This window comes from Anolis carolinensis, unplaced genomic scaffold (genome assembly GCF_035594765.1).
Source record: "Anolis carolinensis isolate JA03-04 unplaced genomic scaffold, rAnoCar3.1.pri scaffold_13, whole genome shotgun sequence".
Classification (NCBI taxonomy): Eukaryota; Metazoa; Chordata; class Lepidosauria; order Squamata; family Dactyloidae; genus Anolis; species Anolis carolinensis.
Genome location: NW_026943824.1, coordinates 2,474,136 through 2,497,945, shown reverse-complemented (window position 1 = coordinate 2,497,945; position 23,810 = coordinate 2,474,136). Strand labels below are relative to the sequence as shown.

The 23,810-nt window shown below is 42.7% G+C and overlaps 2 protein-coding genes across 8 annotated transcripts in view; one reads left to right on the top strand and one right to left on the bottom strand.

Annotated features, from left to right (window-relative positions):
* Nucleotides 1–23,810, top strand: part of sdk1 (sidekick cell adhesion molecule 1) — a 615,491-nt gene that overhangs the window by 203,280 nt on the left and 388,401 nt on the right. The window lies entirely within an intron of this gene.
* LOC134294169 (uncharacterized) lies at nt 6,074–11,346 on the bottom strand. The gene is made up of 2 exons (XM_062964317.1): nt 9,584–11,346; nt 6,074–6,355 (listed from the first exon to the last, which is right to left on the bottom strand). Exons 1-2 carry the CDS (start codon nt 11,129–11,131, stop codon nt 6,314–6,316), a joined length of 1,590 nt encoding a protein of 529 aa, XP_062820387.1. The 5' UTR covers nt 11,132–11,346; the 3' UTR covers nt 6,074–6,313.

Below are 23,810 nucleotides of genomic sequence, written 5' to 3'. Positions count from 1 at the left end.
AATACATCGTGTTACTTTGATGCTAAATTCGTAAATACAGTAATTACTACATAGCATTACTGCGTATTGAACTACTTTTTCTGCCAAATTTGTTGTAAAACATGATGTAAAATCCTAACCTAATTTGATGTTTAATAGGCTTTTCCTTAATCTCTCCTTGTTATCTAACATATTCGCTTATCCAACGTTCTGCCGGCCCGTTTATGTTGGATAAGTGAGACTCTACTCTACTGCTTAATGAAACAGGAAATAACACTTTCAAACCAGGAACAAAAAATTTTTCCCAAATTTTGTTACATAGTGTTATTTGTATCCCTCAAATCATTATCTAATGGAAAACCGCTTGCGAAAAGCATTTTTCTTGGGAAACACTGTGTAAAACGTTGTGTATAGTAGGAGAAAGGTGGATACAAAGTTGAATGCAACCTTGTTCAGAAGTCATAGCATGAAGCAGAAAGAAGGGAGAGAGAATATCCTTGCAAGACTGTTTTATGATTTCGGCTTCATGTAATGAATGGGCTCTGGGCAGTTGCAATCGCAAGATTATAAAACCCAATCTAAGGTCCTTTTGGAAACAAATTATCAGGGCATAACCCAGTTTGAGGACAATTTCTATTATGTGAACAGTCACTTTAATGACTTCGTATATATGATGAAGTGAAAGATTAAATAGTTCAGAGACTGCTCCGTGTCCATAGAACGCTAGCAATAATACTTTTATTTATCCAGACAAATGTGCTCCATGTTACGTTTTGCTTCTTGCGCAGTCCATTCAGATAAATCAGATTGTGCCATTGGTTTTACGTTGTCTCCGGCTCATGAGCCTTCATTTCAGACATTTCTTTCAGTGCGATATGTCATTAAGGATCGTGTGTCCTGTGATGCCTGCTAGGCTTTATTTTCTTCCCTATTTTCTTTTCGAACCATCAGATGGAAGGCAGGCTTTTCTATTAGAGAAATGGTGGAAGGGCATGGATTAAGTGGTGTCAAGGCTGACAAGTGTGTTATCACGTTCAGGCTGGAAGCTGAGGTGAGCTGGAATGAATCATCATTGCAGGCGAAATACGGCCGGGATGCATTAACCAAGTTCTCTGGAGACTTTGACCTTTGCAAACCCAGGAGTAGGAAAGGGCTTACCGTGCTTTTAGTCCCATCGGGACTCCCTTTGACGACTCATTACGAAATTGTTCACCATCGATCTTGTGCTGCAAGAGTTTGCCTATCCCAATTCTTCTACTATTTGATAGCTTTCGCATACCCAGGAGCTGACGTTTTGTCTCTTTTGCAGGAATGCTATACTTTTTTGGGGCATTCTCTTATTTCAATTTGCTAATCCCTTCTTTAATTTCAGTCTCTTTAGGAATTTTAAGACCCAAGTATAAAGAGTTGCAGGACAAAACATGACGAAACTGCACAGATACTTTAGAGCAGTGGTTCTCAACTTTTCTAATGCCGCGAATCCTTAATACAGTTCCTCATGTTGTGGTGACCCCCAAGCATAAAATTATTTTCATTGCTACTTCATAATTTTGCTACGGTTATGACTTGTAATGTAAATATCTGATATGGAGGATGTATTTTCATTGTTACAAATTGAACATACCGTATATACTCGAGTATAAGCCGACCCGAATATAAGCCGAGGCACCTAATTTTACCACAAAAAAATTGGGAAAACATTGACTCCAGTATAAGCCGAGGGTGGTAAATTTCAGAAATAAAAATAGATACCAATAAAATTACATTAATTGAGGCATCGGTAGGTTAAATGTTTTGAATATTTACATAAAGCTCAGATTTAAGATAAGACTGTCCAACTCTGATCCAATCATTATTCTCATCTTCTTCAATGTAAATGTGCTTATGTATCTTTTTAATAATAATAGAGTAAAATAATACATGTAATAATAATAATAATAATAAATACAGGAAAATAATACATGTAATAATAAATAGAGTAAAATAATAAATGCAATAATAATAACAATAATAAGATCAGAATGAAATAATAAATGTATTAATAATAATAATAATAATAATAATAATAAAATAGAGTAAAATAAATGTAATAGTAGCAACAATAATAGAGAAAAATAATAAATGTAATAATACCAATAATAATAGAGAAAAATAATAAATGTACTATATATTCTTGAGTATAAGCTGATCCAAATATAAGCCAACCAGGACCCTCACCCGAGTATAAGCCGAGGGGGGCTTTTTCAGTCCTAAAAAAAGGACTGAAAAACTAGGCTTATACTCAAGTATATACAGTAATTAAAACATAGTGATTAATTATTATTATTATTATTATGAGGGTTATCCAGAAAGTACATTACGTTTTGGAATTAAAAATGAACAAAGGAGAAAACATTTGCCATATGCAGTTGAAAGCCACACCCAAATACCACATCTCACGTAGTCGCCATTAAAATCTAGGCACTTATCATAGAGATGAAGAAGCTTGGCAACTCCTTCCCCACAAAACTATGCCGCTTGCGTCCTCAACCAGCCGGTCACCCTTTCCCGCAGATGCGCATCGTTGCCAAAACACTGCGTTGAGGACGCAAGCGGCAGAGTTTTGTGGGGAAGGAGTTGCAAAGCTCATTCATCTCTATGGTGAGTTGTGGTATTTGGGTGTGGTTTTCAGCTGCATATGGTAAATGTTTTCTCCTATACTTTGTTCATTTTTAAATTCCAAAACATAATCTATTTTCTGGATAATCCTTGTATTATAATAACTTTATTCTTATATCCTGCCCCATCTCTCCGAAGGGACTCGGGATGGCTCACATGGGGACCAAGCCCGGCAATGCACAATAAAATACAATCACATAAATACATTTAAAACATATAAACATAAAATCAGAAAACATATAATACATTAAAAATACTCAAGCAATATCTAATAATAGCTAAAACAATATCTTTGGGGGAGTACGGACAACGGATTATGGGATTTGCAGTACCTTCAACCGATTGAGCTCTGACTTCCACACATCACTGAGACCCCCATGAATGACAGACCTGGACCAAACTTGGCACACAGAACCCCCACAACCAACAGAAAATACTGGAGAGGTTTGGGAGGAATTGACAGTGATTTAGGAGAGATGTAGCTCACTTACATCCAGAGAGCACTGTGAACCCAAACAATGACAGATCTGGACCAAATTTGGCACAAATAACAACAACAACAACAATAACAACAACAACAACTTTATTTTTATACCCCGCCCCATCTCCCCAAGGGGACTCGGGGCGGCTTACATGGGGCCAAGCCCAGGCAACAAACAATATAAAACTCAGTAATAAAAAACAAATCATAAACAAATAAAATCACATATACCAATAAACAATAAATACACTTTGATAAAAACCTGGGTTGGCTCCTAAAAAGGGTAGCGGGTCAGAAAAATGCAAATAGTTTTATACAGTACAGAATAGGAAAGATGAATACGTCCAAATTTGAATACAGGTGGGGTTGGGGAGGATTGATTTTGGCACTTACCTCACAACCTCTGAGGCTGCCTGCCATAGATGTGGGTGAAACGTCAGGAGAGAATGCTTCTGTAACATGGCCATACAGCCGAAAGAGAAATTTATTTTCGCTCCCTTCCGTAATGTTTTATTTGAGGTAGTTCAGAGGTTCCTATTGCAAGGTTAACACTTTCAATGGAGGGCTCCTCTGAAGAGACTGCTTGCTCTCTTGCTTCTCCATAGGCATCTGGAAATAGACATAATACCCGTTTTTGCCCATGGCTTTCTTGCTTTGATCTCGGAGATGGTTGGCCCTTCTTGGTTCTGAGTCTGCTTGCAGCTCTTTTTCTGTATTTGAAAAAGAGTATTTGACAAGTGTTTTGAAAAGAGGGGAAGAGTTGTTTTGTTGCCCTGCTGAGGCACGCGTGGACACTTTTACTGGGATGGATTTATGCCGTTTAGCGTCTCTCTCTGTCCAAACGGTGTTGGTGGGGAAGAGGCCTGATTAAATGTTTCTTTATGCCTTGCTGTTGTGAACCCAGAGTAATTCTTGGAGATTGATTGTCAAACATTCTGAATCAATTAGGCCTTTAATCAGCGAACAGCAAACTTCGGATGGGCTCTGGACTGATTTTACCACCTTCCATCGACATGAACCTGAGCAAGAAAACAAGAAACTAGGAAAACCATTCAAGGGGTGTAATTCTTTCCTGATTATTGTATTAGAAGGGTCTCTGCTTCGCTTGTGGGCAAAAGGGGAAAACTCCGTTTGAAAAACAATTCTGAAATTGAGGTTTTAATCGATGTTGCTTGCAGACATTCAGTAACTCCCTTTGCTATGGAAAGATAAAAATTACTTGGTGAGTAACGTATGGCTTGGTAAAGGCACTTGCCAAGGTCTGCTCTTGTGGAGAGGCCATTGGCTAAATGTGACAAGACAACGGAAGCCAAAGCAGCAAATATATTGATTTTAGGGTGATTTCCCCATCACCCTAGGTATTCCCTCCAGCTGACTGTCAAAATGAAGGATCTATATATGAAAGTTTTACACCGAAACCAAGCTTGCCCTGTAGAAAGACCTGCAGTGATGCTATTGCATGGCAAGTACGAAAGCTGCACATTGACAGGTGTAATGAAGTACGAATTTTTGGTTTACAGGTGTTATGTTTAATTGTGTGTTTGTGTTTTAAAAGGGTAAGTATTACAGTTATTTCCTCTCAGCACTCAGAGGCTGGTTGTCATGGAGAAGTAGGCAGAGCCAACTGCCGTTTTGTTGAAGAAGTGCAGAGTTTAAAAAAGAGAGTCAGTCTGTGCTCTGATGAGGCACAGGGAAGATTGATCATAGATTGAGGGGATCAAGGAGACTCAATTGTTCATTTTGAGTCGGTTTAAAATAAGTTTGGTGACTTATTTAATGTAGTCTGTGTCCTGGTAAGGAACAGAGAATCTGTGATCGTATATCACAGGGGTGACTGTGGTTTAAAAGTAGCAGAGAAAGAAGTTCTAACTACTTTAAGTAAAAGAAGTGACACTTTAGAGAGTTTGACTCATCTCATTCTAGTATTGTAACTGTTAATAAAAATACCTCCAAGTGAGAAATAACATTGTAACCACTAAGCTCTGTGCCTGAATAAACTTGTTATTGTTCTTCCAACATCTAAGATTCTGTCGCATATATTATAAACCATACGCTACCATCTAAAGTGAATAAGAAGAAGAAAGAAAGAAAAAGTAAAAGGTCTTTGGTGGTTGCATCTTTACAAATTGGTGGCAGTCGTTATGAGCTTCCTTTACAACAGGTTTCTCTTGCTACAAAGAATATGCAATGTATCACCCAAATGGTGGTGCATTCGGAACCAGTCTACCAAAAACATGGTCCTTTATACTTTCAGAGAGTTCAGATATGAGATTTACAGCTATATTGAGTATAAGGTGAAAGAATGGGTTGTTAACTATGAATGATTAACTACAAAACATGTATATAGCTGCAAATCATAGTGCTTGCACTGTTACCCTCCAATTTGTTCAATTACGTAATTACGTAATTGAACATTTGGGTAAAAGCTTGTCTCGTTTCGTTTCCGGCTTTTGTTGCGGGGCCCGATCCATTTTCGGAGACCCCCACTGGCAATGGACCTGGATTACTTTAGGCAGACAGAAACCCCATGAAATACTGGAGAGATTTAAGGGGAATTCATCTTGATTTATAGCCATTGTAGGTACTGGGATTTATAGTTTGCCTGCAATCAAACAGCACTCTGGAGCTCACCAATGATGGACCTGGAACTACTGTATATACTCAAGTATAAGCCTAGTTTTTCAACCCTTTTTTTAAGACTGAAAAAGCCCCCCTCGGCTTATACTCGGGTGAGGGTCCTGGTTGGCTTATATTTGGGTCAGCTTATACTTGAGAATATATGGTACATTTATTATTTTTCTCTATTTTTGTTGCTACTACTACATTTATTTTACTCCATTATTATTATTATTATTATTATTATTATTATTATTATTATTATTATTATTATTATGACACAGCAAACAAGATACTGTCAGCTCACCACAGCCGCTCCTGAATGAACACACGAGACTCTTTGTGGTATCACCAGGAACTTTTACTGTAGGAAACATGAACATCGGAAAAGCCAAGAATGGGAGGCTCCGGCCAACCCTCCTTTATATACCCTCCCCCTCATTTGAACAGTCTCTTCCCGCTCAGTAAAACCCCGCGCAAATTCCCCGCCAAGTCCATCAGCCGTTTCTCCTCCGAGTCCTGGGACGCAGGTGTCTTATCAATGTCAGTGACCCTGAAACTCAGAGCCACATCCAGGCTCTAGTAGCAGGGTTCTGACATGGCGTCCTCCTCCCCTTCGTCCTGGAAGGAAAAGATTAAACACAACTATTGTTCTCCGCTGTCCAGAGTTCCTTTATACTTTTTTAACAGGCTGCAATGGAATACCGGGTGTACCTTTCCTAGGTCCTTTGGTAGCCTCAGCTCATAGGTCACTTCGTTTATTCTTTTTGCTACCCTGAATGGCCCTATATAGCGTGGAGCCAATTTCTTGGATGGGAACCCCAATTTCAGGTTTTTTGTGCTCAGCCAAACCAGATCTCCTTCGCCCAATTTGTCCCCCTCTCGGCGCCTACGATCCGCAAAGAGCTTGTACTTCTTTTGTGTTTCCCGCAATGCCTCTACCACGGTTTGCCACCCTTGCTTGATTTTGGCCGGCCATTCCTCGTCGGTCTGGCCCTCCCCTTCCTTCCACTCGGGTAGCCTGGGGAAAGGTGCCACCTCCTGTCCGTATACTATTTCGAATGGGGCACGACCTGTGGCCGAATGTACGGCCCCGTTAAAAGCCATCTCAGCAAACGGAAGAAGGTCCGCCCAATCATCCTGTCTATAATTGGTGTACATCCTTAAGAATTGGCACAGTGTCTGTTGGGTACGTTCGACCCCCCCGTTGGTCGCGGGATGAAAGGCCGAGCTCAGGTTCCTTTCTGCTCCTAACAGCTGTAAGAATTTTCCCCAAAATTTTGCAGTAAATTGGACTCCCCGGTCACTAATTATCTTGTCGGGACACCCATGTAGGCGATATACATGCTTCACATACAAATCAGCAAGTTTTTCAGCTGAAGGAAGTTTTGGCAGAGCCACAAAGTGTGCCTGTTTTGAGAATAGGTCCAATATTGTCCAAATGTATCTGTGGCCTCTGCTGGGGGGTAGTTCGCCTACAAAATCCATGGCTACGCATTCCCATGGCCTCATGGGCTCCACCACCTTCTGCAATAGCCCCTGGGGCTTCCCCGGTGGTGTTTTTCCCTCTGCACATAATTCACACTGCGTGACGTATCCCCTGGCGTCTTTCCTCATTCCGGGCCACCAGCATTGTTTGGCCAACAGTTTAATAGTCCTGGTGGGGCCTAGATGACCCGCACCCTTGTTATCATGGTACTTCCTTAACATTTCTCGTCTTAAACATTCAGGAATATACAATTTCTTATTTACAAACACCAAATCCCCACACAATTCTCCCTTTTCTTTGTTTGTTTGTAACCATTTGTCCATTCCATACGCTCGCTTCAACTCTTCCTCCCATATTTCTCCTCCCCCCGTGGAAATGGCAGTACGTTTGTTTTCTTTGGCCGCTTGTGCTCGAGTTAGTACTGCCAGGCCCCATTGCTTATCAAGAAAAATACTCCCTTCAGATTCCTGAATTCCTCCCCCGTGCTGAGGCATCCGAGAGAGAGCGTCAGCGAGTATATTATGTTTCCCCTGGAAGAATCTGAGTCTGAAATCAAAACGGCTGAAATATTGGGCCCATCTAATTTGCTTCGCTGATAGTTTACGAGGGGATCTTAGATACTGTAAATTTCTATGGTCAGTCCACACCTCAAACGGTGTTCCACTTCCTTCCAGGAAGTGTCTCCAGCACTCTAGTGCTTTTAGAATCGCTAAGGCTTCTCTCTCCCAAATCGGCCAGTTTTTTTCTGTATCGCTAAACTTTTTTGACAGATAGCCACATGGCTTCAGGTTCCCCCCCTCGTCTTTCTGTAGCAGAACTGCCCCATATGCCCGGTCTGACGCATCGCAATGTAATACAAAGGCTTTAGACATATCAGGGTGCTGTAGGACAGGCTCCTCAGTAAAACGCTTTTTAAGGGCTTCGAAAGCTTCCTGGCATTCTATTGTCCAGGTCAGTTTGGCCCCTGGGGCCTTCACTTTGGCTGTTTCTCCCCTACCTTTAGTCTTTAACAAATCCGTTAATGGCAAAGTGAGGCGCGCAAAGTCCTTGATAAATGTTCTATAGAAGTTTGCGAACCCTAGGAAGGATTGCAGCTGCTTCCGTGTTTTGGGGGCTTCCCACCCCCTCACGTCTTCTACCTTCGCAGGGTCCATCGCCACTCCCTGGGAGGAAATCCTATACCCCAGAAAGTCTATCTGGTCTTTATTGAACTCGCACTTGGCAAGCTTCGCATACAGTTTTGCTTCTCTCAACTTTTGCAGGACTTCCCTGACTAGTTCTATGTGTTGCTCCTTAGTCCGAGATACTAACAATATGTCATCTAAAAAAACAAAGACTCCCTTGTACAACAATGGATGCAACACTTCGTTGATTAATTGCATGAACGCGGCGCCTCCGCCGCACAAACCGAAAGGGAGCACACGATAATTGAATAATCCGAATGCACAGGAGAAGGCCGTCTTCCACCTGTCCTCTGGTTTAATCTGCAATTTATGGTACGCTTCAATTAAGTCCAATTTAGTGAATATCTGTCCCTCCGATAACTGGGCGATCAAGTCCTTCACTAAAGGTAGGGGGTATTTATTTCCAGAACTGATTGCATTCAGGCCCCTGTAGTCAATGCAGAGCCTCAGCGTTTGGTCCTTTTTGCGCCTGAACAACACAGGCGCCCCTAGAGGGGAATTTGAAGGCTCTATGAAACCCCTCGCTAGGTTTTTATCAATGTATTTTCTCAGTTCCTCCTTTTCCCTAGCCGACATTGGGTATATTTTTGCCTTAGGAAGCTCTGCTCCTGGGACTAGCTCTATCTTCACTTCAACTCTCCGCTTCGGTGGGAAACTGTCTGCTTCCTTCTCATCAAATACGTCCACAAAATCCCGATACTCTGGGGGTAATTTATCTGCCAGTTCTGCTATCCTGATAGAGTCTTCCTCCCCCCTTTTCCCCGGCTCCCTTTCCACTTCCTGGCTCCCTCCTTCCAACTTCATCCTGAAGATCATGCTCTTATCCTCCCAGTTGATTTGCGGGTTGGCCTGCCCCAGCCATGGCATGCCTAGTATAACATTATAGCTGGCTATTTGTGATATCACAAATGACACCTTTCCTTCCCAACTCCCTATCTTACACTTTACATCTTCGGCACTGTACTTAGCTAATGATCCCGATGCTGTGGATCCGTCCAACTGCGAAAAAGCTATTGGGGATTCTAGGTTCGTTCTTTCGCATCCCAATCCCTCGGCTAATTCAGGGGAGATGATGTTCCTGGAACATCCACAATCCACAAATGCTTTGCAGGTTGCTTGTTTGCTGCCACTTTCCAGCTGAATGGGGACCACTATCATGGCTTTGTCCTGACTTACCAACCCCCCCGAGTGGTGCCTCATCGGTGGTTCTTCCTCGGCGCGTTTCCCTGCCACGGCTCTTGGTTTGGGCGGCCCTCCGCCTTCCCCTTTTCTCTGCCAGCACTCGGCAGCCCTGTGGCCCAAACGGCCGCACACGAAGCAGCCCCTCCTGCTGGTGCTCACGTTCCCTGTCGGCTCCGTTCTCCTCCCGGCTGGGGTTGATCCCTCCTTCCGGCTCCCCTCTTTCATCTGCGGCCGCTGCTGTAGCCCTCCTCGGTGCCTCCTCGCCTGGGCCAGCGATGTCTCGATGCGCCCCGCCAGCTGAATCCATCCGCGCAGTGTGTCAGGCTCATCACGATGCACCGCCCAGGAGAGGATCTCCCGCCTGAGCCCCTCTTTGAAGAGTTCTATCTTTGTCACTGCAGACCATTCCGGCACCTTTTCAGCGAGGCATTGGAACTCCTCCGCATACTCAGATACCGACCTCTGCCCCTGGGAGACGGTCTTCAACTCCTCCCTCGCCCGGATCTGCTCCAGTGGATCTCGGAAACGGGTCTCCAGGGCCCCCATAAAGCGTCGGAGTGACCCCAGACATGGGTCGCGCCGCGCGTGTAGTTGAACGTACCAGCTGGCCGCTCCCCTCTTCAACACTGCACCAATGGCCCGTACCCGGCTGGATTCCGTTCTAAAAGTGTGGGCATTGTCCTCCATATAGCCCCTCACCGTGGTCAGGAAAAAATCCAGTTCAGAGGACTCTCCCCCAAACTCGATCCTTAGTTCCTCTCGTCTCGGTAGGGGTCCCTGTGGTGGCAATCCCCAATCCTCCGCCCGTCGCAAGCCCCCTTGCGGGCCAGTGGGCCCCGCTGCTGCTTCCCTTTGTCCTGTGCCACGCCCGGCATTCGCCAGGGGCACCAGGGTCTCAGTTGGGAGCGTAGCCGGGATTCTCGGAGGCTTTTCCCCTTCGTCGTCACTCTCCTCCACCCGCGTCAGGCTCGTTTGGATCTTGGGCCGGGCACCGGGCTCCTTTCGCATTTCCCTTCCCTTCGGTGCTGGGAGGTCTGCAAAGCCCTGGCTGCTTCCCATGCTCACGTCCCACATTGAGCTAGCCCGGAGTTCCCTTCCTCGCTCCGGCTCCGCCAAAACCGCCAGGCGCTCCATCGCCCTCGACATCACTGCCAGGGTGGTCTCCATCGCCGACATCCTCTCCTCCAGAAACACCATCTTTTGCGGGCCTGGGGAAGGTGAACCTTCCTCTCCTCCGGTGCTATCTCCCCGCACCACTCCGCGCCTCTGGGTTACCCCATTTGGCTGGGCATAAGCGGTGGATGACGCCAGGGCCGCCAGCTGGTGGAACTCAGCGTCCGTCTCGGGAGTGGCCCTTTCCGACCTTCCTCCTCCGGCGCCCAAGAGCTCTTCATCCTCCACTTGCATGTTACACCTCACCGCTACAGCGGGATGGTGTCCGTATTCTTGGCTTAGTGTCAGCTCACCACAGCCGCTCCTGAATGAACACACGAGACTCTTTGTGGTATCACCAGGAACTTTTACTGTAGGAAACATGAACATCGGAAAAGCCAAGAATGGGAGGCTCCGGCCAACCCTCCTTTATATACCCTCCCCCTCATTTGAACAGTCTCTTCCCGCTCAGTAAAACCCCGCGCAAATTCCCCGCCAAGTCCATCAGCCGTTTCTCCTCCGAGTCCTGGGACGCAGGTGTCTTATCAATGTCAGTGACCCTGAACCTCAGAGCCACATCCAGGCTCTAGTAGCAGGGTTCTGACAGATACCGGTAGATATGCTGGATTTCATATCACAAAATCACGTCAAACACTTCCCAAGTGTCTAGGACTGTGTGATGTATTTTTGGATGATGCGTGCAGATCCCAGTCGGGTGGCCTTTTGCAGTTGGCAGATCGTAATTTTGTCAATGTCTATTGTTTCCAAATGCCGGCTGAGATCTTTTGGCATGGCACCCAGTGTGCCGATCACCACCGGGACCACCTGCACTGGTTTCTGCCAGAGTCTTTGAAGTTCAATCTTGAGGTCCTGATAATAATAATAATAATAATAATAATTATTATTATTATTATTATTATTATTATTATTATTAATAGTACATTTGTTTTTTTAACTCTGATCTTATTATTATTATTGCATTTATTATTTACTCTATTTATTATTACATGTATTATTTTCCTGTATTTATTATTATTATTATTATTATTATTATTATTATTATTATTATTATTATTATTACTACATGTATTATTTTACTCCATTATTATTAAAAGGATACATAAGCACATTTGCATTGAAGAAGATGAGAATAATGATTTGATCAGAGTTGGACAGTCTTATCTTAAATCTGAGCTTGATGTAAATATTCAGAAACATTTCACCTACTGATGCCTCAATTAATGTAATTTTATTGGTAAAGTAGGTAAAGGTTTTCCCCGGATGTTAAGTCCAGTCATGTCTGACTCTGGGGGTTGGTGCTCATCTCCATTTCTAAGCCGAAGAGCCGGCGTTGTCCATAGACACCTCCAAGGTCATATGGCCACTGGCATGACTGCATGGAGCACCCTTACTTTCTTGCCAGAGCGGTACCTATTGATCTACTCACATTGGCATGTTTTCGAACTGCTAGGTTGGCAGGAGCTGGAGCTAACAGCGGGAGCTCACTCCGCTCCCGGCATTTGAACCTGGGACCTTTCGGTCTCCAGCTCAGTGCTTTAACGCACTTTGCCACTGGGGTATTTATTGGTATTTATTTTTATTTCTGAAATTTACCATCCTCGGCTTATACTGGAGTCAATGTTTTCCCAGTTTTTTTGTGGTAAAATTAGGTGCCTCGGCTTATATTCGGGCCGGCTTATACTCGAGTATATACGGTATACTTATACTCGAGTATATATGGCACACAGAACCCTCATGACCAACAAAAATAACTGGAGGTCTTTGGAATTGACAGGAGTTGTAGTTTACCTACACCCAGAGCACACTATGAACCCAAACAATGATGGATCTGGACTAAATTTGGCATATAGACCCAACATGGTCTATTGCTAATACTGTCAGGGTTTGGAGATAATTGCCCTGGGAATCTGGGAGTTGTAGTTCACCCTTATCCAGGCAGCACTGAACCCAGCCAACAACAGATCTGGACCAAAGTTAACTGATATTATCTAGCATCCCAAAGCAAACAATGCCATCTTCGAATAACCCGGGCACTGCCGGGTCCCCAAGCAAGTATTACATAAAACGGCCCCTACACATAACTTTTATAAATAACGTGTGATTTTCTGCTTGGTTGTGGAGCAGAATGTTAATCCTGGCATATTCATCTGCCACAATAAAAGGGTTGCTGCCGCGTTCCGCACAAAGTTCAGGATAAATGCCCAGATCTCAGGTGAGTTATAGGTCAGTTGCAGTAATTGGAAGGGAATGTAATCAAGTCACCTCTGTATTATCCAGCCGTAGTGGTACCTTTTATTGTCTGCTAATGAATAGTAAACAAACTTGTCACTAGCCATTGATTCTGGGGGAATGTGCTGTATAATTTATTCCAATAAAGAGCATCATGTCTACCAAAGGGAAGTGTCTCTTGATAACACAAGGGTTATTAAATACTGCTGGAAAAAGAAAAAAAACACCCCACCTTCAGCGTAATGAGATTGAAACTGTCTACATAAGGAAACCAAACTTTTATTGCAGGCGCGGAGAGTGAAAGCCACCTCATCAGTGTTGACTTTGCATCAGGAGTGACATCTAATTAAGGCTGCGCCGTTTCCTTCTGAGGAACAATCTGAATTGCGATTTAATAAATTTCCAACGAGAAAGCTTTATAAATAGCAAATCATGGCCTCTGATAATTTTTTTTAGCCCTGCCTGGCTTTGGTTTTTTAAATGCACAAATTGCCTGTGATTGGCATTGCAATATTCTAGCAATGATTTCAAAATATTTGATTTCCAGTAGAGCTGCTATCGTGACAATGCCATTATCTTTTGGAGTCATGAGAATCTACTCTTCTGCTGGGTTATGAAGAAAGTCAAAAGCACTTCTTTTGAAATTGAATAGATATGCCTATCCGTTCTTAGAAAACCAAGGAGTTATGTGAGAAACATATAGCCAGGTAGTTGTTATATATATATATATATATATACTAGCTGTGCCCAGCCACGCATTGCTGTGGCAAAGTATGGTGGAAGGGCCTTGACTCTACACTGCCATATAATCCAGTGCAAATTAGATAATCTGTGGAAGAGGCCTCAGTGAGGCCTAAATCTGCCTGTCCCCTAACTGAACCTTGGCTGTCCCTTGGCTGAGTTGATTGCTAGGAGACCAAGTGGGCAGAGCTTAGCCTTCTAACTGGCAGCAATTGGATAAAAACAATTATTGCTCTCCCTCTAATTAGGACTTTATTTTTCTTTTCTTTTTGTTGTATCAACCTAGAGGCGTGGATGATGGGTTGTGTTGTCAAATTTCGAGGTTGGGGGACCTGTAGTTTTGTTGTTTTGTGGGTCGCCGTGATGCCATCACTCGTGTGTGTGTGTGTGTGTGTGTGTATGTGTGTGTGTGTGTGTGTGTATGTGTATATATATATATATATATATATATATATATATATATATATATATATATTAGTATATTTGGAAGCTGGAGTAGAATATTTTTTTCTGCTAGACTCTGGAACTTACTGAGTCAATGGGAGCCTCTGCTCATGTGAAAAGAAAGGATGTCTTATAGGTAGTTCAGCCAAGGAAGCTTCAAAATCTGCTGGTTCTAACTGTTCCCTAAACTCAGAGCAAAGCTAGAATTTATATACCTGGTGAACCTAAGAAAATGTGGTATAGACACCAAGAACTAGGAAGCCCTCGAGTGTCTAACTGGGCCCGGGCTGTGGTGCAGGCTGGAGAGCAAGCCAGCTGCAACCAGCTGCAATGAATCACTCTGACCAGGAGGTCATGAGTTCGAGGCCCGCTCGGAGCCTATGTTTGTCTTGTCTTTGTTCTATGTTAAAAAGCATTGAATGTTTGCCTATATGTGTAATGTGATCCACCCTGAGTCCCCTTCAGGGTGAGAAGGGCGGAATATAAATACTGTAAATAAATAAGTAAATAAATAAATAAACTCAGGCATGGACAAACTTCAGCCCTCCAGGTGTTTTGGACTTCAACACTTGTGACACCGAGTCCTTGATGGATTACTTCCTCATTCTTACCACATGCTGCTGGAGGTTTTTATGGTGTCGTAAATTAGTTAAATTAGTCTCTCCGCATAAGGTGGTACCTAAAATTTCTACTTGACAGATGCAACTATCGTTTGGGTTGCTTAGGTTAACAATAAGCTAGGCTATTTTAATGGCGCTCAAACTGACCCGGGCTGGCTTCAAACTCATGACCTCTAGGGATTTATTGCAGCTGGCTACTAACCAGTTGCACCACAGCCTGGCCAACTGTTTTCATTCTGGTGTCACTGGTAAGTACTGAGCTGAAATCCACAGGGCAAAGCTTAGAACCCGTGAAACCTTTTACTCATCCTTAGCTGTTACACGAAGATTCACAGCCATGCTTTTGTTCAGTTAATAACTTTATTGTTGTTTGTGCCAATATACTACAGTTCTTGTCTCCTCCCCACTCTCTCATTCTTAAAGAAACGCTGCCATGCTCGAAGTGCTTTTCTGGCTTGTAGGGAAAAAATATAGCTTGGGACAGAGCAGAATGGTGCTCTGATTAAAGTGATTAAAACTATATACAGCATGCATAATTAACCTTTGCGCTGGCTGTCATGGGGAGCTGATGCATTTCGCCGATACTGTATCTACCCACGGCAGCTAACGTATGCTCCATGGCCATTTTTCCCCCCTCAAGAATTTTAATCACTTGAGATAAAGAGCCAGGAGAGGGTGCAGGGAATCAAGGCAGCATTAATCCTCTCTATGGCTTTATAATTTTCCGCAACTCATAATCAAGAAAAAGAATACTGCCTTAATCCTGGACGCCAAGGTCAATCATTCTTGGGCCCTTTTGATATTAAGAATGTCATAATTATGAAAAGATTACTTAATGAACATGATGTTCCTTTTAATAAGTATTTTACGCAGCTTAGCTCTCGGAAAACAAAGCAAGTGTGCATTTCAGGCAGGAAAAGAGAAGCTGGAGAAAATATTGTTCCGACTCTTAACAGTTGGTCAAGCAGCAGGAAAGGCACATTAGCAAAGGTGGAGTTGAGAAATGTAGATGGGAAGCAACATCAGGTGGGGCAAGAGGAAAGTGGGGGTCCCAAAGGAGCAGCCGGAATATCCGGAAGCCAAAAGGTCACGGCAGACAAGCGAGGAAACACACAATCGCTTACCATTGGATCCCCTTGGTGAAATCCTGCCAGAATGATGCACAAGCAGCCAGGTTTTCCCCTTAAGTTGTGTACTTCATTATAGAAACATGCTGGGTGATGATCATTGTGAACGCCTGACCTTTTTTTAGAGAAACGTGCTCGGTGAAAAAATAACGAAATCTCATCACTCAATTCAATCCTGAATTTTCGATTGGCAAATGCTACTCAAGTGCCTACTGTCCCGTCTAAGCAAACCTCGGTGTTGAAATCTCGTCACACAATTCAATCCTGAATTTTCGATTGGCAAATGCTACGCAAGTGCCTACTGTCCCGTCTAAGCAAACCTCGGTGTTGAAATCTCGTCACACAATTCAATCCTGAATTTTCGATTGGCAAATGCTACGCAAGTGCCTACTGTCCCGTCTAAGCAAACCTCGGTGTTGAAATCTCGTCACACAATTCAATCCTGAATTTTCGATTGGCAAATGCTACGCAAGTGCCTACTGTCCCGTCTAAGCAAACCTCGGTGTTGAAATCTCGTCACACAATTCAATCCTGAATTTTCGATTGGCAAATGCTACGCAAGTGCCTACTGTCCCGTCTAAGCAAACCTCGGTGTTGAAATCTCGTCACACAATTCAATCCTGAATTTTCGATTGGCAAATCCTACGCAAGTGCCTACTGTCCCGTCTAAGCAAACCTCGGTGTTGAAATCTCGTCACACAATTCAATCCTGAATTTTCGATTGGCAAATCCTACGCAAGTGCCTACTGTCCCGTCTAAGCAAACCTCGGTGTTGAAATCTCGTCACACAATTCAATCCTGAATTTTCGATTGGCAAATGCTACACAAGTGCCTACTGTCCCGTCTAAGCAAACCTCGGTGTTGAAATCTCGTCACACAATTCAATCCTGAATTTTCGATTGGCAAATGCTACTCAAGTGCCTACTGTCCCGTCTAAGCAAACCTCGGTGTTGAAATCTCATCACTCAATTCAATCCTGAATTTTCGATTGGCAAATGCTACACAAGTGCCTACTGTCCCGTCTAAGCAAACCTCGGTGTTGAAATCTCGTCACACAATTCAATCCTGAATTTTCGATTGGCAAATGTTACACAAGTGCCTACTGTCCCGTCTAAGCAAACCTCGGTGTTGAAATCTCGTCACACAATTCAATCCTGAATTTTCGATTGGCAAATGCTACGCAAGTGCCTACTGTCCCGTCTAAGCAAACCTCGGTGTTGAAATCTCGTCACACAATTCAATCCTGAATTTTCGATTGGCAAATGTTACACAAGTGCCTACTGTCCCGTCTAAGCAAACCTCGGTGTTGAAATCTCGTCACACAATTCAATCCTGAATTTTCGATTGGCAAATGCTACTCAAGTGCCTACTGTCTCATCTAGGTGTCGATTGTATGGAACGCCCTGTCGCCCGAATGCTTGAATAATGGCATTTATTGTGCCATTGACTTCTTTGTCGCACTACACACTGCCATTCATTTCCTTAGAAAACAAAAATATAGTCTTCAAAAGGCCAGAAAGGATTTTGAAGTTCCTAGAATAAAGCTAAAAAACATCTTAATGTACAGGTTGTCTTTTCATCACTCTGAGGGGAAAAAGGAAGGGGCCTGAGGCTCTGAGGAATGGTGGGAGTTGGAGTCCAAAACACCCGGAAGGAAGGCCCAAGTTGGCCCACAGTATTATTATTATTATTTTATTATGACACAGCAAACAAGATAGATATGCTGGATTTCGTATCACAAAATCACAAGTCGAACACTTCCCAAGTGTCTAGGACTGTGTGATGTATTTTCGGATGATGCGTGCAGATCCCAGTAGGGTGGCCTTTTGCAGTTGGCAGATCGTAACTTTGTCAATGTCTATTGTTTCCAAATGCCGGCTGAGATCTTTTGGCACGGCACCCAATGTGCCAATCACCACCGGGACCACCTGCACTGGTTTCAGCTGTCAGCTCTAGTTTGTAGTGCGGTTTTCTTGTACTGGTTTTTTGTCTGCTGTGCTTTGAGGAGTTTCTGATTTTTGACTTCGATCAAAGCAGGTTCTTCACTTTGCTTTACATATTCTGCCAGGGCATGTTCATGTTCTTCTTCTTCTTCTTCTTCTTCTTCTTCTTCTTCTTCTTCTTCTTCTTCTTCTTCTTCTTCTTCTTCTTCACAACATTTATATCTCGCCCTTCTCACTCCGAAGGGGACTCAGGGTGGTTTACAAATATATATACATACAATATATTATATTAAACGACTATATTGCAATATTATTTGTAATATTGCATGTAATATAAATATACAATTATAATAGTGAATTATAATTATAATTACATTGTATTACATCATAATATTATTATTAATATTACATGTATATACAATATATTATAATATTAGTATAGTATAATATTATTATATATTATTATATCATTAAATTGATGCAGGAGACATGGTGGAAAGTAGCCTTTCTGGACCGGTCCTTAATTAAAACTTGGAGACGGCACCAACAATAATACTCTAGTGCTACTAAATCTTTGGTGGCATTAAACATAATACAGCGATTCCACTTGTACTGACAAAGAATGTCTTACCAAACTTGTGCTGAAAGTTTTATAGAGACAAATAAAACTATACCAATAATGTTTAAGCCAAGAGTCATAACTTGTTCGTCTGCACCCTGCTTTTCATTTGCAGCATTATCTGCTTTTATCATCCCAGTTACTTCTCATTTCTGCTGTGTATGGCTTGGATCTGCCTTGCCTTGTCTGAGTGATGAATTCCTCTACTTTCTAGTTCTACTTCATGGCTAACGATATAGAAAGCCATAATCTATGATTTCTAGTCTGTGAGATCTCTGCAAACCTCATGGCCTGTCAGAGATGGCAGTAGTCCGGGAGATAGGGCGGTATATAAATAAAGTTTTATTATTATTATTATTATTATTATTATTATTATTATTATTATTATTATTATTATTATTATTAGTCATTTTTTGGAAAGTGTAATTGTGTATTCCTGAATGGCAGGAGGTTGGACTAGATGGCCCTTGTGGTCTCTTCCAACTCTAGTTAAGCCATCAGTGTGGATCAATTTCTGAAAGTCCAAATTGTGTCTCCATTAATGGGGTTGAATCAACTCGATAATGTTCTCTTTGTATTGGTCATATATCCGTTTATTAAATGGGAATGTTAATGATTTACTTCGTAGGTCAACTGTGAGCATGTTTGAGGTTAGCCCTGTAAATATATGTTAAATGCATTGTAGAAATCATGAACAATGGTGCAGAGATCGTATCTTAAAATCCACTCTACGGTCTAATAGCCACAATTGAAGTTGTGATTAAAGCTTTTGATCTACCAGTAAGCTCACATTGCACTTGCTTTATTTTTTAAGATTTTATTTCACCATCAAGGATATAATCTGTTTTATTATGAGATGTAGATTAATCTGACAAGGAGACGGCTCATATTATCTGTTGCTATCTAAAGGATTACATGGAAAATCTCCAAACGTGATGGGAGTTAATGCTTTCTTAGGGAAATGTGGGATGAAGATAGCTGTGTTAGAAGTGGTCTTGACTTGGGCTTTTGAAGAAGCAAAGCATGAATGGAAATGGTCATGGCTTTGGTTATCTCCTTGGCGTGATGACAAACTGGGAAAGTTTTGCTTCTGGCTGCCTGTGCCAGTTGCTCATTAATTCCCAGGAAATGCTCCGGGCCATAGTTGTTGATGCTAATCTCTCCCATTTGTTTTGTCATTAAACAAAACAAACCTGTTCCCATTTCCACACTGAGTCCTCCATCACTCGGAACTGAATACGGTGTCATAGTTTTCAAGATAAGTACTGTACTTGACTTTGCTACTGTCATTTTGCTATTGTTATTAATCTTAATGTAAATATCTGATATGCAGGATGTATTTTCATTCAGTTTGGCCCCAATACCAAATACGTCCAAATTTGAATACTGGTGTGGTTGGGGGGTGGATTGATTTTGTCATTTGGGAGTTGTAGTTACTGGGATAACAAACCCAGTGCTATTGTCTTTCCTAAATGTATCCTGTAATTGATGATAACACAACCAGTCATGGTCCAGATTCATCATTGTTTGACTCTATGGTACTCTCTGGTACAAACTCCACCAGTGTTCACATTTGGGCATATTGAGTATTGGTGTCAAGTTTGGTCCAAATCCATCATTGTTTGAGTCCACCGTGCTCTCTGGATGTAGGTGAACTACAACTCTCAAACTCAAGGTCAAGGCCCACCAAACCCTTCCAGAATTTCCTGTTGGTCATTGGAGTTCTGTGTGCCAAGTTAGGTTCAATTCCATCATTGGTGGAGTTCAGAATGCTCTTTGATTGTAGGTGAGCTATAAATCCCAACAACTCCAACTCCCAAATGCCAAAGTCTATTTTCCCCAAACTCCACCAGTGTTCAAATTTGGGCATATTGAGTATTTGTGCCAAGTTTGGTCCAGATCCAGTGCTCCCTGGATGTAGGTGAACTACAACTCTCAAACTCAAGGTTAAGGCACACCAAACCCTTTCGATATTTTGTGTTGGTCATTGGAGTTCTGTGTGCTGGGATTTATAGTTCACCTACAATCAAAGAGCATCCTGAACTCCACCAATGTTGGAACTGAACAAAACTTGAAACACAGAACTCCAACAGAAAATACTGGAAGGGTTGGTGGGCACTGACCTTGAATTTGGGAGTTGTAGTTCACCTACATCCAGAGAGCACTGTGGACTCAAACAATGATGGATTTGGACCAAACTTGGCACGGATACTCAGTATGCCCAAATGTGAACACTGCTGAAGTTTGGGGAAAATAGACCTTGGAATTTGGGGACTGTAGTTGCTGGGATTTATAGTTCACCCACAATCAAAGAGCATCCTAAACTCCACCAACGTTGGAACTGAACCAAACTTGGGACACAGAACTCCAACAGAAAATACTGGAAGGGTTGGTGGGCACTGGCCTTGAATTTGGGAGTTGTAGTTCACCTACATCCAGGGAGCACTGTGGACTCAAACAATGATGGATTTGGACCAAACGTGACACCAATACTCAGTATGCCCAAATGTGAACACTGGTGGAGTTTGGGGAAAATAGACCTTGGTATTTGGGAACTGTAGTTGCTGGGATTTATAGTTCACCCACGATCAAAAAACCCTTGAACCCCACCAATGATATAATTGGGCCAAACTTCACACACAGAACCCCCATGACCAACAGAAAATACTGGTCTTTGGCGACATTGAGAAATGAAGGATTGCAGTCATTGGAAGTGAACACTGCTGCACCATAAGGGACTCTAGCTGTTAGAAACAAGCACAGTTTTTTTAGAGGAGATTTGAGCATTAGTTATGAGAGCATGAAACCGCAAGCCCTGCTTTAGCAAAGGGAGGCCCATGGAGGAGGTTTAGGGCTATCAATTGTATGTTGTCATCTCAATGAAATAGACAACATTTTGTAGCTCCAGACCAGATGGTGGACAGATTAGCTCCCAGAGTAGTAATATGTGAAGGAATTGCCTGTATGACTTTCAAGCCAAGTTCCTTGTGAATATAAGGACAGTGAATTTTGCACTTTTTCCAAGCTTTGGCAGTATCGCTGGCTCTATATTTCTTCAACTTAGTACTTTATTTTCATTTTCTTGTCTTACAAGTATTTTCTCCTATGGCCTTTGGCCCCACAATTCTCCTGTTTATGACCTTGGCCTCGGTCTTGGACTTTGCTGACCGGAGAGTTCATCTTCCCTGTCCCAGTAGACGCTTCTGCCGTCTGCCCTCTAGCCTTTTATTCTCTCTCCATTGCCCGAATATTTTTCAATTGAGCTAACAAGACTTATTCTTGTACCAGCAAAAAAAAAACAAACTGGTTTGGTTTCTCAACAATTTGCCACCTGTCACTGTGCTTACCTGGAAATGATACAAACCCGGATCATCCCCAATTACTGGCAAATATCACACAATATAGTAGGTGCCGAACATATATCTAATTGGGTTGCTGTGAGTTTTCTGGGCTGTATGGTCATGTTCCAGAAGCATTCTCTCCTGATGTTTCACCCACATCTATGGCAGGCATCCTCAAAGGTTGAGAGGTCTGTTGGAAACTTGGCAAGTGGGGTTTATATATCTGTGGAAAGCCCAGTTGTGGGAGAAAGAACTTTTGTCTGGGTTGTTGTGCATTTTCCAGGCTGTGTGGCCATGTTCCAGAAGCATTCTCTCCTGATGTTTTGCCCACATCTATGGCAGGCATCCTCAGAGGTTGTGAGGTCTGTTGGAAACTTAGCAAGTGGAGTTTATATAACTGTGGAATAATATCCAGGGTGGGAGAAAGAACTCTTGTCAGTTGAGGCAAATGTTAATGTAGCAATTGGCCATCTTGATTAGCATTGAATGGCCTTGCAACTTCAAGGACTGGCTGCCTAATGCCTGGGGGAATCCTTTGTTGGGAGGTGTTAGCTGGTCCTGATTGTTTCCTGTCTGGAATTCCCCTGTCTTCTGGGTGTTGTTCTTTATTTACTGTTCTGATTTTAGAGTTTTTAAGTACTGGTATCCAGATTTTGTTCATTTTCATGGTTTCCTCCTTTCTGTTGAAAATGTCCACATACTTCTTGTGGATTTCTTTGGTTGAATCAGTCAGCAGTGCCTTTCATGTCCCTTGATTTGTGTCTCGACAATTCTGCTGTGTTTGGTGTCTCTGTATAGACTTGCCCACAACTGCATGGTACCAAAAGGGAGAAGAAAACCAATAGTAGCAAGGAAACTATCAGATTTAAAAGGGAAGAGCCACGCCGGAGATGTAAAATCAGCTTTGAGAGTAAAACTGGGAAATATGAGAGGAAAGGGCCGAGAGGACAAAAGCAAAACCAAAAAACCAAGATAGTCTGAACTAAACAAAGGAGAGAGGTCGAAGAAAGAAGTAATATGTAAGAGGTAAGGGAAAAAAGCGGAGAAAATCATATATTTTCCCTGTCAGAGTTACAGGAAATTAAAAAATGATGACAAAAGGGCTAGATTCACAAAGAGATTTGAAAGTAAGGTGGTGGCAGTGTTTAAATTCAATACAAGAAGCAGGGCGAACAAATGAAAAGGGAAACAGTGCTGTTCCGTCTCCCAGGGTTTTGATTTTACAAGTTGCCCATAGTTGCAGGAATAGCACCTGTTTGCATTTCTTCCAGGACTTTTGCAGATTCTGCAGCAACCTGATAGTTTAGCCATTAGCAGAGTTTGTAGCCAGCTCAGCAAAGTATTTGCTGCTTGCAGTGTGCAAATGTATCTTATTGTTCTGGAGACTGCCCCTTTTCCTGGGGAAAGAAGGCTCCATTTTGAGAAGCCTCTTGCCTTCTAGACTGAAGAAGAAACAACTTAGATGTGCTTGTGTGGCCAAGTCAGGCCAACTCTGACAAAGCCATCATAAGAACTGACCTGCCTTTAAAACCAGTGCTGAGCATAAATAGGGAAAGACCTGCTCTTTCTAAAATTAGTAGCTTAGCACTGGGGCAGAGAACATCTCAGGATTTCTCTGCCACTGGAGGAAGTTCTACCTACTTTGCCTCAAAAACTAGCTTGGAGCTTAGATAGTTATAGACCTGCTCTTTCTGATAGCTCAGGGCTAGGGTAAAGAGGATCTCAGGATCTCTTTGCCTTTGATGGAAGTTAACTCAGCAACTAAAAGGGAAAAGCAAGAGGGGGAAAGCGGCTGAGGAAGAAAAGGAAAGGGCCTGAGGCTGTTAGGAATGGTGGGAGTTGGAGTCCAAAACACCCGGAAGGCCAAAGTTTGCCCATGCCTGGTATAGATAGAACAATAAAGGTGGTCTACAATTTCTAGGGATTGTGTTAAGGTTACAATGCTGTATGTGCTTACTTTGAATTCAGTGGCTTCTTGCCTAGT